We start from the raw sequence: 14,639 nt of genomic DNA on the forward strand, positions 1-14,639 counted from the left end.
GCATTAGGCATTGCATTGTGTAGGAGCTCTGTGTTGGTTATTATTTTTTCAGTGGGGTGACCATATATGATTCTCCCTTTCCCTCTCAGAAATGCTGCCCCAAACTTGCTGCCTAGCATTGTCCATGGCAGGGCACTTCTGCCACTAGCATCCATGGCTCAGGTGTACTTCAATGGCTCCCGGAGGAAGACATCAGCTCCCGTTCTGTTTGAATGGTCCCTTCTGGAATGAAATACCATAAAACTATAAACCATCCCTTTCCAAATTCAGCGTGTTGTTTTTACAATGTTAATTTCAAATAAAAATCCCATCAAAAAGGGCCAGTGTGGTCCCTGATCTTTTATGATCTTTCTCACAAGGAAAATCGGGGCTCTTTGGGGCTTTTAGTCTATATGAATAATTATTAGAAGATTTTTTTTTAATGGAAAATGTTGCCCATATGTCCTTGCTAAGTGTGAATAAGCTGCTGCAGCCTCTCAACTCATGAGCCTGAAGGAATTTGTAAAATGGATGCTGCTGCCTGTGAGAGCCTTGCCGCTGCGTTAACATAGCAAGCCAGAAATTCTTAGGAGAGTGTAGTCCATACACACTTGCAAACTTGCATGCACTTCACTTGTTAGCTCCGCTGCCATCTCCCTTCCACACCACCTCCTGCTCCATGCCAGGTCCTTCAAGCCCGGCCGCACTCTGCACAGTCCCCAGGGAGGGATGTGGATACAGCTGGTGGAGGTCTGGCCCTGGCACTGGTGTCTGTGCTGTGGTGGGATCCGTGGCACTGGTGAGCAGCAGCGGGTCCACAGCATCTTGTGCATGGTGCATCGTAAAACCCGCCAGCTCAGAGGGATGCTCTGACCAAAACAAGGCAGACAGCAACAATGCTGAGTGCTTCTGCCTTGTTTTGGGTTTACTGTGGCTTTTTAATAGAAAATACTACGAGAGTCGACTTTGAAAGCAAGTCAGCTTCTGCAAAAGATGAGCCCACAGCAGATTCGGGGGCCAGCTCTGCTGCCGAGCTTCAGCTGACGACACTCGTGACTTCACAGTCATATTTGTTTAAAAAATAAAAAAGTTTTTCTCCACCTTGTTGCTATGTGACAGACCCAAACAAGCAGGAGGGTGACCTTACAAAGGCCAAAAACCTGCCAGACCTTCCCAGGGCTGGAGGGATCTGCTGGTGGGGGGCACTGGGGCTCGGGGTGTTCCTGGGGCTCTGCCTGCTGCCCTGGCCAGACTGGCTCTGCACTGCCACTGCACAGTGTAAACAGACTAAAAATAGCGATGGTATGTTTCTTGCCATCAGCTGCAGTCATTTTGGATGGGCTTTGTGTATCTTTTTTTCCTCCAAATGGCTATATTTCTAATATCCGGCCTGTGCAGTTGCATTTGGGTTTTTTTTCCTGGCATTACTTGGTTCTTGCAGATTGTAAACAGAGCAGCTCCTGTGCGCTCTGGCCTCCTGAGTCTCAACTTGGGGTGGTGGGGAACACCCCAGGTCCTATGTGCACACAAAACTTCAAGCTTGAACATTTTACTTGAAACTATTTGCTTATTTTTGACTTATCTACAGAATGACCCGGAAACAAGTAACCCTTACGGTGGCCTTATTTGATGTGGGTTTTAAGCAATGTTGTAGTAAATAACAAAATGTTCCCTGAGTGTTAGCGCTGATGGAGCATGATTTCTTAAAAGTGTCACTCCAGCTTCATTAGGCTCTGGTGTGTGGCAGGTTTGAAGGTTTTCCTATTGCAGGGTGATGGGTAAGGTCCCTGCTTTGCTTCTTGGGTCCAAACCATCTCCCCAGTGCAACCTTGCCCTCTGAGGGAATGCTCCTGGCCCTTTCTCTTCTGTCTACTTACGCGGGACCAAAGGATGAGAATTATCTTTGAGCCTTTTTTTGGTGGGTAGCTCTGGATGCAATTAGTCCCAACTCTGTTTTTCTTTAATATGAAATTTTATCCAGAAGCTAATAGAGCAGTTGAAGGGGGTGGCTGGAAAGCGCGGCTATGTGAAATTGTTTCTCTCTGAAAGTAAGCTGAAGTCAGCTAGCACACTTTTGTTTTAAGGAGAGTAAATAAAGTGTAAGGGCCAGTAATGTCACCTGGGCAGCCAGATTTGCTTCTAGGAGGACTTTCCACCAGTGAAAAAGTGGCCGTTTTAATACATGCCTGCCATCAAAGCAGTGTCTTTATCAGGAAGGCTGCAGACATAGGACTTGTGGATGGCTGAGCAACCAGGCGGGCATCGTCCTAGCCTTGGGACACATCATCTACCAGCATCCAGGTGGAGGTGGCCTCATTGGCGAGGTGGCAGCTCTGAGATGGCAGAGGGGCTGCACGTCAGTTCCAGGTTGGAGTTGGGGTGCTGGAGGCTGGGGCAGTTCCAGCTGGGCAGTTTGGGCTGCATCCACTGGAGGGCACTTGTGCTGTCACTGCACACTGAATTACAGCATTAATTTGTGCCCAGCTCTTCGTTAGCAGCCTTTTGCTTGGGACAGGTTCTGCTCTCACGTGTGTGCTCAGTGGGAGTGATGTGTGTGCACTCTTGGTGACGTCGAGGTTGGCGATCTTCAAACTGATCTGCGCTCTAGGACCAGCTTGCAGGATTAGGACCTAATAGCTTTAAAATCCCCGTGAGCCCCTTTGTCACCCGGCACTGGGTGCTGATGGCATATATGGCCAGGGAGTCTCATTTATCCCTGGCACCAGAAAGAGAAAACCCCGCGGAAAAGAACCACTCAAAACCTGTTGTTGCAGGGATGGTTTTAAAAAGCGCGGGGATTTTTTTTAAAAGTTGCATTATGGAAACAACCAGCATGTAACTTTCTCTGTATCTTTCTTTTCTCCCCTCAGCTGGAGGTTGGCAGTGATGAAGAGCGTAAATTAAATGTGAGGTAAGCAGAGCTATTTGGCTCTAAACGTTGTTTCCACTGTTGTTAATTGTCTGCTGTGTAGCTGAGTCCTGATCCCACTCAGGACTCGAGCAAGTACACTTGCCTGGAGGGGACTGCATGGTCTGCAGAGAGCTAAACACTGGGGATGCTCTCTCTCTCTCTTATCAGTTTAGTTCTGAGACGAGCGTTTAATGAACTGCAGGCATAAAAGAGGGTTTGTGGTTTTTTTCCTGGTGGGAAGAAACTGGAAAATTGCACGTCAGCTCTGGCCACAGCACTTAACTGTTATCGCAGCGTCTCTTTCTCTGCTGCTGCTGCTCTGAGGCTGGGGCTTTGGGTTGGGAAGGGGGGTACGCTTCTAGGGTGGGTAGGGGAGAGCTCTGCTCATTCCTGGGTATTAACCATCAGGAATTTGACTCCTTTGATATTGGGGTTGTGTAGAGCCACTTTCTTCATACGAGGGGGAGGAAAAGGCTGAAATATCCTGCTGGAGAAGAGACAGGCTTCTCTGGCTGACATTGTGCAGAGATCAGAAGTAGTAATGGTAAAGCTAGTTTGGTGGGACCCTGGCCTGATGGGGCTCTGAGTAATTATGTGGATTGTTCAATCTAAACCCAGCTGTTACAGACAGCTCTTACCCTCTAACCTGTAAACTGCAATCTGAGAGAGAAAGTGTAAAAACACAACAGTGGTTCAGCAGGCTTGGTCTCTTCTCCTTGTTACTACTTCCTACTTTAATTATCCAGGGTTTAGGTAAAAGCAAAGCCACTCATGCTGCTGCTTGGAGTTCGATCTCGTTGTTTCCATCCTGTTTTATGCTTTGAGACTTACTGTTGCAAAGATACAAAACCGAGATGCTGGTGGCAGTGGGTTTTCTGTCTCAGTCTGATAGACTGAGACTAGGACAAAGTGGAGTTGATTGGAAGTCTGGCTAACCTTTTGGTTTTGGGAGCAGCAAGTGGATGTTAGGGCACAGACTGTCTTTACCCTGCAAGTGAAGTCAGAGAGCAGAAAAGCAAAGGTGCTCCTTTACAGAGTAGGAAAGTGTCAGGCCTTGCCATTTCTCTGTCCCCCAGGGGATTTGTAGTGACTGCAGCCCACTCTGGGAAGCCTGGCATTCAGTGGCTGTCCTGCTTGCAAGCACATGGGTCAGAAGTGTTGTATGTTTGGTTGCTGTGTGGTCTCTGGTGTGCAGGCATTTAGTGGCAGTTTGTAATGTAATTTGTTAGTTTATTTTGTGGGGAATGCATTTTATATTGGTTAAAGCAAAATTCAGGATTCCTGGTTCTACTCCCAGCTTGATCATGGGCTTATTGTGCAATTCAGGGTTCAAGCAGGAGCCCGCTGAAGTCATGAATAGCAATGCATCCTTAATTCTTGTGCTTTTTTAGTTGCATTAAGAATATAAAATACTTAACCAAGCAGTATGATAGCCTCTTCTTTTGTGTATTTGGTTCTTGTGCTGAAAGAGGAAATAAAACTTTATCCCTGTTCATTACAAATGAACTTGATGAGAATGTACAGATAAATCGCTGGGAGATCATTGGTTTTGTGGCTACCTTTGGTCTGTCTGGCCTTTTGCAAGCCAGGCATGTGCATCCATCACTGGCCAGAGCAATCCTGGGGGTGGATGTAGTGAGACTGGGCTTAAAGGCTGATACTTTTCTGCTGGCCATTGAAAAATGCTGCAGCACTGACTTGAGATACTGAGATCCCAAAAGCTTCCTCTGTCCTTCGGTCTCTTGGGGCTGCTCTTCTGTACACAGTTTTCAGGATAAGAATCTGGTAATTAAATTACTAGATAGACCTCAAGAATAGAATGGCTCTTGTGCAGAGCCTTTGCTGTACTCAGAGGGAAACACTGCCAAGGACTGACGAAAATGTGTGGCCCAAGTGTGGACACAGCATAGATGATAAATGAAGCTTCTCTCGCAGGAAGGTGGGTAGATCCTGTCTCCTTCCTGCCAGCAGCTGCTCCAGATCAATTCGCTGAGACTCTACCCGGTGCCCATGGGGTGGCAGAATTGTTCAACTCCATTGTGCTGCTTCTCCAACAGCTGAATTCAGGTCTCCTCTGAAAAAACTGCAGGAACAGGCTATGATGATATTTGTGAATCTTTAGATCCTGGTCTAGCCTTGGTGGAGACTTAGGTGACAGCTGTGTTTTGTCACATGTGCCCTGAGTGCAGGGGTCAGCAGTCCACTGCCTGACTTTGCAGACCTCAAAGATCCTAATGGTTAGAAAAAGGGAGGGTTGTTGGAAACAAGACCCCATCTTGCTGCCAGCTCAAACTGCATTTCATCGGTACAGGATGAATGTGCTATTACACATTTATGACATAACTTGCTCATCCGCTTGCTGAACAGATTATTTTCATTCATTCAAAAAAATTCCAGGATTTTCATTCGAGACTGCATAGTTGAATCTGGTTATATGAGCTATCTGATTTTTTTTTCTTGGAGGAATGGGTCTGTATCATGGTTTTATAACCAGCTGCATGTCTTGCTGCTTTCTGGTCTAAGAGCAGCAGACCTTCCTTATGGTTTCTGTCATTCCAAAATGCTTTTGTTTCTGTTTTCTCCCTGAAACAGGTTCTACTCTAAAATAGACTGAGGGAACGTGTTCTAGGTTCAGCTTTTCTTTCAAAGATATTGTTGCTATCTGCGTTTTCTTAGACATTAATGTGCTTTAAAGACTTCCTGTTCTCTCACTTCTCAAAAATTTTGCGGAAGCCTCTATAAGGTAACATCCACACTGTTTCCAGCAGACAGCCAGGAGTCCGTTTTGCTCTCCGGTGGGTAAAGATTCATAGCAGAAGAAAAAGTAAGAGCACAGACTCAGATGTAACAGCCCAGTCAGGCTTGGTGCAGCTGGTGCAGACAACAGCTTGCATGTCTGTTTCTCTGCATTATCTGTGTTTGCTGAAATCTTCCTTCCTGAATGCCAATCAGCCATGGGATGTTGTGGCTTGATCCCTTTTTTCTCTAATGATGCAATGCACCTACAGGACCTTGAGACATCTCACCCAAATCTTAATAAAACTGCTGGTATGGTTACATCAAGTCCATGAGAGTATGCATTAGCTTAGAGTTAAAAGCACAACCTTAAGTTTTACAAGATCAAGGTCCACTGAGTTCAACACGAGCCTTGTGTGCACAGTGCCTGCCAACTTGTTACAGAGCCGTGTTGTGCTCTTTTAGCTCAGAGCAACCTCAAAGAAGATGATATCAAGTGTGGGGGAGACTGAGAGCAGTGCTGAGCTCTTTTCAAGCAGACTGCTCTGGGAGAATGGGGTATGTGCAATTTTTCCTATGCTGCTTCTTGGTGCAACCCGATTGATTTTCATCACTCACCACTGTTGGCTGGCTCTCCAGCACCAAGTCAAAGGAGATGTTTTACAAAGCTGGTCGTGTTGTGAGTGTTGGCTGTTTCTCAGATGCGGTTGGCAAATGCAGCAAGATAATCACTGGTTTTAATTACAAACACAAATAAGTTTGTTTAGCTAGTCATTCTGTAGTCTTTGCCATTATTGGCTTTTCAATCACAGTCTCAATGTGGTCAGAAACAGGGCCAGGTGAGTGTTTTCAGGCACCTTCTGCAGAGAGATGGAGGTCAAACTGCTGCAGAAAGGCCTGGGAGTTAGTTGTCTCCAGCCTCTGATCAGGCCTGAAGATCATTATGGAAAGAACTGTTCTTGTTTGGCACCACTAAACCCAGTTTTAAGAGCTGGCAAGAGCAGCTGTGGAAGGTAAAGGTTTTCAGGATCGGGCTTGTATATGTTTGCAGAGTCTTTTAATGGTATATACTGCTCTGCTGCTTCTCTATATGCTGCATGGCCACAGCCGAGAGTGAAGTGGAGACCCTGTGTTGAGAGTGCTGCCTGGAGTATTCAATGCCCTGCTGAACAGAGAAGTGGTAGAGGAAGAAGAGGAGACTGGAGGTCTTCCTCTCTTTGCTGATGCCATCCTGTGTACCTTGCCAAGTTACTTAATGTTCCCGAGCCCCTTTCTCCCATCTGCAGCCTGGCAGATGACTATTAGCTCATCTTCTGAAACACTCAGAGTAAAGCGTTAGGTCTGTTTGGTTTTATTCAGCATTAAAAGCTTTCAGTTGTAAGAGTCATACAGCTTTTGAGCTCTGAGAAGCCTATGGCTGTTTGTGATGGGTAGAAGGCACCAAGTCCCCCTGGCTTTCCACCTCACTTACTCGCCTTTGTGTTTTGCATGATCACCTGGTCAGGAACAAACGTGCTCCGCCACGCTGGTTTGATAACCAGCTCTACAGTTCCTTTAGTTACTGCTTTTTTGTTGTAGTTTAATGAAGGAAGGTAATTTTCTCTTTTGAAGGTAGTGGAGTTATACTGGGCATTGGTTTGACTTGGTTTTGCATTCACTGCAGGAATTAGGTGGAGCCCTCAGGCTGATGAAAACTGCCTTTGCAGCTCCATGATCAACAGGATGAGTAATTGCTGCAGAAAAACTCTTTACAGAGCATCATCGGGTTTAGATTGGGTATTAGGAAAAATCTTTTCACTGAAAGAGTTGTCAAGCACTGGAACAGGCTGCCCAGGGAAGAGGTTGAGTCACTGTCCCTGGAGGGATTTAAAAGACTGTGTAGATGTGGTGCTTAAGGACATGGTTTAGTGGTGGACTTGGCAGTGTTAGGTTAACAGTTGGACTCGATGATCTTAAAGGTCTTTTCCAACCTAAAGGGTTCTATGATTCTATGATCGTCCTGGCTGGCACACACCACAGGACTCATTAGAAGGAGGCTGTTTGATTAAAATCACTGTAATGAACCAGATTCCTCGCTGGTGCTAAGGCTGGCTTCTGCAGTATGGAAACTCAAAGAGCGAATGCAATTCCAGCCTGCTGTTCAGGCTCTTCTCTGTGCAGCTGCGTGTTTGCTCAGCACAGCTCTCCTGCGCTGCGCTGAGTGCCCGCCACAACTGGGGATGTTTATATGTTATACTTTTTTGGTGCATTAAAATACAATATACAATAACTATTATTAACACCTTGATCTTTAACATTTTTTAGGGATTTATGAGCCTGTTTTTCTGGAGGCAGCATTGAGTGAATGGCTTGTATCCGCAGCTTTGAGTGGCCGTGTTTATGGTACTGGGAAGGTACACGGGGCTGGGGGTACGCCGGGGCTGCTGTCTTGAGGATTTATTTGTAGGGACAGCAGCTCATTGCATACTTGACAAGTCCAGCTCGCTGCAGTATTTATTGTCTCCCAGTTTTTTGGTGGGAGATCTTGGGGCAGAAGTTGCTGACTTTATTAACTGTTCAAAACAGGACGCTGAATCACATCCTGGCAAGGCTGCAGCATCCTGCCTTAGCGTGCTCCATACAATGGGGAGGCAAATTCACAGGCTCGTGACCCTCAGTAGCTTTCTGGCCCGTAGGTGTGGCCGTGGAAGCCGATGGAGATATAATTAGGCCTTTACATTTTGTGGTGGGTTGTGTGGGGACATTCAAAGACCATGGAGCCGAGGAAGCGTGCTCTTACTTGACACTTATTTAAGATCTGGCCTTTCCAGGAAACTGTTGCTGACTTGAAGTTGAGCAATGAGAGGAATTTACTTGGAGGTAGGTAAAGTAACAGCAGGAGGCCTGCCGGTTTGAAGATGTGGTGAGCAGGCCCTTTCTGGAATTATGTATAAATCCCCCTTTTTTTTTTCTTTTTTTTTTTTTCATGAAACCTCAGCAGTTTGGCAAAAACCAAAACAACTGGCCCTGTTATCAAAAGTACTGGCTTTGCACTGAACATTTTTTTTTCTGTAAAAGGCCAGTGTGGTTACTGTTTATTTAGGTGTTAGAGCCAGGTCAGAAAAATATTTTGGTCCCAAATGCCTCTTGATTTTTAAATGCCTTAATCTTTGATAATCGGTTGCCAAGATCTGCGAGTCAGGGATTTCTCATACAAATCAGAGCTGTGGTCTGCCTGACAAATGCTCTTAAGATGTTTTTGGAGAGTGTGAAATGGACAGAATGCCTTCATAGGCATGGCTTTACTTTTAATGAAGAGAGTGTTGAGTTTTTTATTTCCCAAACATTTATGTATCCCTCTGCAGCATCTGAATCCCTGATGCAGAATCACTTTACTGCTACACAAAAAAATCAGAAAGCAAAATAAGCCAAAAGTAAGCCCAGCCTCGAATGGATTAGGATGCAAACTGTATCCATTAGTTGTTTAGGTTTATCTAGGATCAGAAGGACTCTTCTCTTCAGAGCTTGCATTCCCTCTCTGAAAGTTTTTAGAGTTGCAGTTCAGGCAGAAGTCAGCGGTGTTGAGCTTGTGCAGCCTGGACAGATGTGCATCAGCTCTGTGTAATGTAAGGTATAAATGTCCATAACCAGGGCGTGAACTGACAGTGGTTAATGACTTTGCTGGAGCTGCTCGTGTGCACAGACGTCTTCCCCTTGCAGCCAGTGCAAAGGGTTATCTTTTGCCACAAGAGGGGTAGGTTTCCCTGTGTCCTTCCTGGGACAGGAGCAGGAACGCAAACCATGCCGGCGGAGCAGCTGATGTGCTGTGTGTTTGTACCCACCTCAGCAACTCCTCGCTGTTGGTATGTCAAGGTATTGCTCGTTGCACCAAACCCTTCCCCAAAGTCCCAGTACTGACATAACATTTCTTGTAGGACCCGGAGTGTGTGCCTGACGCTTATCTCACTAGCACAGAGACCCAGTGCAGAGGGACTCGCCAAACTGACAAACGTGCCAAAACCACACCAGCTCACCTATGTTTCTTGAAGAAATCCTTGCTGCAAGAATCACTAGTGAAGGCAGCTGCTGGGGGATCTGTGGTGGTGTGCTGCTGACCGCTGGGCAGAAAACCTCTGGGGCTTAGCACTGGGGGCCAAGGCATCCAAATGCAGGGAACGGGACAAAATGTCCCTTTCAGATTTTCGGGAAAGCTGCCAGGTTGCTTGTTTGCCCTGTCTGACTTCCAAACGGTCACATCCAACACTGGCATCCCTGTGGAGACCTGCTGCTTGTGGGGCTGCTCGCAGCGTGCCTGTGTGTGGGCATCTCCCTCCCAGCCCTGTAAAACTTCTTGGACTATAGATGTCTGCTTCTCTCTGCAATACTGATTCTGTTTGTAAAAGATGAGTTTGGAGTGGAGGGGAAAAGGAATGATAATCCTGAAGTTTTTACCAACAGTTTTCTGTCTTGACGTAGCTGTGCCTCTGGCTGGCAGTCTCCTAATTTCTGGGGTGCTGGCTGTGTACCCTTGGGGCAGCTGGGAAGGCAGGCTGCGGTCTAGCCAAACACTAGAGGGGGTGTCGGGGTTGAGCTAGAACTTTTCTCACTCTGCTTTTACCCTGCATGATCCGTCTAGATTTATTTTATTTTGTTTTTACACATTACCAATGTGTCAAGTACTCCCTGGTCTCTACTGCCTTTTTTGGAGTCATTCTGAAACCCAGCAGCTAAGCTATTTTTTGGGTTGCTATGCCCCCACTGCCTGTAGGGTTCTCAGTCATCCTGCCTGTGCTGTTGTGTGTGTCCTGGCTGACCTTCGTGCACGCCGCTTGGAAGCTGCTTTCTTGATCCTTGAAACTGTTATTCACCTTCCTTTTCTTTTTCAGTGGCGCCGTTGGAGAGTTTCCACTTGTTTCTCTGGCCTGTCTCCGGGAGACACCGCTGAGTGGGTGAAGTGGGGTGACTTAGTAAAATAGTTTAAAGGATTAAAACAATGAGTTGACGGGAGGAATGCGGGAGGATCGGCCGATGTGCCGACAGCTTGGCTGGGGAGGAGGATGGGAGCAGGATCGGCTCCTGCCCAGGGGTGTGGGCAGGAGGCTTTGCCTTTGATGTGCCTTCCACGGCAGGAGCCTGGGGGCCGGCATCATCCCACCTCTCCTTTAGCTTGGACCATGGCTCTGAGACACCTTCCTGGCACTCCCAGGCTTGTGGTTTGTCCTCCTCCCTAAATGTGGTCACAGAACAGCTATGGCAATAACATGGTAACAACAACATCCAAAAAAAGCGACTTGTAGGAAAACAGAGGGTGTCTTTTGCGTCTTTTAATGCGGGCAGAGAAAGGAGCCAGTGTTTTGGGAATAGCCAGCTTCCCTCAGACCACCAGGATGCTGCATGGCAGAGGGTGCACTAGGCTGGAAAACCATGTTGTTGCTAATGTTGGGACCTCTGTATATGCCTCTTATGCTTCCCTGTGTTGGTTGCCGCCTTCCCTAGTCTTGCCCTTTGAGTCCCTGAGTCTAGGCAAGCGTGAGCCACTCCGTGTAGCTTTATGGAGAAGCGTTGCTCAGCCCTCACCACAGGGTGGGCGGTTGTGGCGATGCCGCAGAGGGCTGGGGTCAGTCCGCAGGCGCATGCTGGGGACATGGATGCTGGGAGTCTCTGTAGGGTTAATACTCCTCTCCTAAGAGTGAGAGAAAGGTTTCTTTATAGCAATTGAATGGGCAGTCATGCAGGCTGAGGTTCGGAGAGGATCTGGCCCTGGCCTCCTGAGACAGCGGCTATCACAAAAATGACATCATGTTTCAGTGGGAATCTCAGAAATGCTCGTTGCGATTCAAACTGTTCCAAGCACATCACATAGCTGGATGGTGCTGTGATCAGCCTTATGCCTTTTTGAACTCTGCGATTAATGGGATGAGCAAAAAGGATTTCTTTTTCTTGTGAAACAATCTCTTATTTTATTTGGCTTTTCACCATCCAAGTACTAGGGATTCCTAGAATTTTCTTTCCTGGCCATTTGGGAGCTGTTCTGCTAACTTATTTTGCGCAAGTCTGCTGGAACAGGGAACAATCCTGCTAATTTGTTTGCTTCCCTCTTCCTGCCCTTTCTCTTGGATGGTTTATCCAAGCTGCTCCTGCGTTGCCTGCAGGCACAGCCTGGGTCGTGCTTTGCCCTCGGAGCTGTGTGCCACCCCAGCGTGGGGTACACACAGCTGACCCAGTTCAGCTCCGTGCGGAGCTGGGGCGATCGCTGCTCAAGCCCGATGCATCACTCACCCGGTTCGCGGGAGCGGCTGGAGGCACATCATCAGCAGTCTATTTATGTTAGGAAATTAGCTTTTGTGGGCTTCATGATTGATTTCATTTTTTTCTTTTTCGTCTTTGTGCTCGAGGAGCGTTTGTATCTGGCTCTGTGAATGGCCTGCAGTGTCTCCAACCCTTCTTAGCATTCTTGCGCTGTGGATGTGGCCCACGCCTTTCAGCTGAACAATACATGCTCAGACTCCCCTTTTGAGAGCGAAGCCTGCCGGGTCTTCCTGCCTGCCTGACCGTCTCGCTCTGCTTTGAAATAGATGGGGAGATGTTTGCCCCTGCAGGGAGGCATTACGAGACACCCCCCTCAGTGGGGGCTGCTGCCTGACCCACTTGCAAGCAACTTTTGGCATTGTGTGATGGTGCCTCTATTGTGTCTGAGGAAGGGGAGATGTTCTCCGTGTGTCTGAAGGAACGTCAGACCTTGCTGTGGTTCACAGCTTACGTTTTGGGTTTCTTCTTGGAGTAACTTGTCTTCAGCTCAGTAAGTCTGAAAGTGATGGCTTTTTATAGCCCATCAAAGCCGCACCCTAACATAGCCATGAGTATGGAAAGAGCTCTACTGCCTTGCATTTTTGGTAATAAAATAGTATTTCAGAAGGCAAACATTTCCAAAAGTTACCCTGAAGATAGCTGCAGAGATTTTGGCAGAGGTAGAGCACCGCAATCAAAGTGATGCTGGCAGCTCTTGTTGACCTTAGCAGGTGTGTTGGGCACCTGCAATTCTGATCCCAGGTCAGTTTATCAGCATATCACAAAGTCTATGTGCGTATGCGATAGCACTTTGTTTTAAAACAGCATTGCATGTGTTGAAACTGCGACTTTCCTGGTCCCGCTCCATGGGGAGCGCTTTGCTCGTCCCTCTGCATGGCAACCCGCTCCATGTTGAGTTAAGCAGGGATGGTTGTGGTGATACTCTCGGGTATATTTGTAAAGGTGATTCCTTTACGTTTCATTTAATCTTTCTGTGGCACTGGACTCTGCATGATTGGTATGTGACACAGAGCAAAGGCTACTTGGAAACACACTAAGTACTTTTTTTAAAAGCATGAGAAATGACCTGCTGTTGCTGCTTTTAAAGGCTCCCATTTCTCTTTCTCAGGTTCTACGGTAGCATGTGAGGGAGTAGCTTTGAAGTTAATTTTTCCCTGGTGTTGTTTTGTGTTGCTCAGTCCCCTTCTGAAGGCCCCTTTCTTGGTCAGGAAGTGTTATCTGATGTGCCTCCTATCAAGCCAAAGCAAGCATTCAGTGTGCTTTAATTGTCATCTTGGCTTGGGAAGCAGGGGCCGTGCAGCTGCCGTCTTGTCTTCCTGCTATTTCTCTCCCCGCATCTTCCTTTCTATTTGATGTGCTCGTTTCTAGTTTAGTTTATGTCGCTATTTCGGTATGACTGCATGATGGCCTTCTGGCTTGCCACAGCAGTGCCCTGTCTTAAAATCCACCCTCTGGCATGTCAAGGGCCTGGCCAGGCTGCGGGAGCATCCGACAGGACTGGCTCGGTCCCCGAGCTGCGGCAGAGAGGTGCACCGGGGAACCCACTCTCTGGGGTTGTGTTTTGTGTTCTTGCTTAATTGCCTTGAGATGGCTGGGCTTTTTCCAGACTGAGCAGAAAACAGTGGGGAAGAAAAGGGGGGGGGGGGGATGGGAATCTGTTCTCTTCCTCCTTATCAAAGGAGCTGTGGAAAAGGGAAGTGTGTTTAATTTTGTGGAGCTTGAGGCGCCTGTTTTTTCCTCACCTTATCAGTTTGGAAACATTTTGAGCAGAAGATGCCATAAAACCCAAGGAACCGGGAGGTACTACTACGTTCATGCCTTTGTAAAATTGTGACCAATTTTGAGAGAAGCAAATACTGTTTTGGTTTGGGGTTTTTTTGCCTAAAACACAGACCTGGTTGCAGGAGGGCAGCTCCTTTGTGCACAGGGAGAGGTCTGCATGCAGTGGGTAGGAAAGGTAGGACAAGTGTGCCTGCTCTTAACCATGGCATTGCTGGATGCTCAGGTGAGGGCATGATCCTGCTCCAACACTGCTGCCTGGGCAGTCTGCTGTCAGATGAGTCCAGAGGCCATGGCCGTCCCCTGAGTGTTTTGGCTCAGCCCTGATAGATAGATGACCTTCTCTGCCTCCGCACCACGTGTATGTTTTGTTCCATTAATGAGGGGGAAATTAAGAAACTTAATTTGACAGAGATTTAGTGCCCGGAGAGCATGATGTGCCTGGGCAGGCTTCATTGCAGAGCTTTTCTGGAACATGGAGCTCTGCGCCCAAGCTGCACAGGCACATGACAGGTCAACAACGTGAGATTTGCTCAAGATGAAAGGTTAAATAGAAACAGAGAAAGCTTCAGGTGGAGCAGGTATCTTGAAAAGGCATCTGAAATATTATCTCTTTGGGAGAGCAGGATATAACTTCAATGTAACAGCCAGGCAGAGGTGAGCTCCGAATGTTAGCTGAAGCAAGCTTTTGAGACCCATCAGGTACACATGCTTTGGTCCCCAGGTGGTGCTGGGCTGCTCCTGAGGACAGTCTGTGCCTGGGTGTGCGAGGAGCAGCTCCCCTCTCTCCTCCCTGAGCTCCCTGCCCTCGGACCTGCCTCTGGCTGTGCGTGGCTGTCCATATTCCTGGGGAAAATGCAAAGCGAAGCCAGGCAGAGCGGAAGCCTGCTCTTGTTCACTATGTGAACTCAGCACTAAAATATGCTCTAAGAGTAGAGCTGTAAGC

The 14,639-nt window shown here is 47.5% G+C and overlaps 1 protein-coding gene across 3 annotated transcripts in view; it reads left to right on the plus strand.

Annotated features, from left to right (window-relative positions):
- Positions 1-14,639, plus strand: part of SSH1 (slingshot protein phosphatase 1) — a 41,411-nt gene that overhangs the window by 2,026 nt on the left and 24,746 nt on the right. For all 3 annotated transcript variants that reach the window (XR_012652295.1, XM_075041188.1, XM_075041190.1), the window contains exon 2: positions 2,850-2,890. Coding sequence is in view for 2 of the 3 variants with exons in the window: in XM_075041188.1 (XP_074897289.1) it covers positions 2,850-2,890 (41 nt within the window). In the remaining variant the exon portion in view is untranslated. The remainder of the gene's footprint in view (positions 1-2,849; positions 2,891-14,639) is intronic.

This window comes from Buteo buteo, chromosome 11, assembly GCF_964188355.1.
Source record: "Buteo buteo chromosome 11, bButBut1.hap1.1, whole genome shotgun sequence".
Lineage (NCBI taxonomy): Eukaryota > Metazoa > Chordata > Aves > Accipitriformes > Accipitridae > Buteo > Buteo buteo.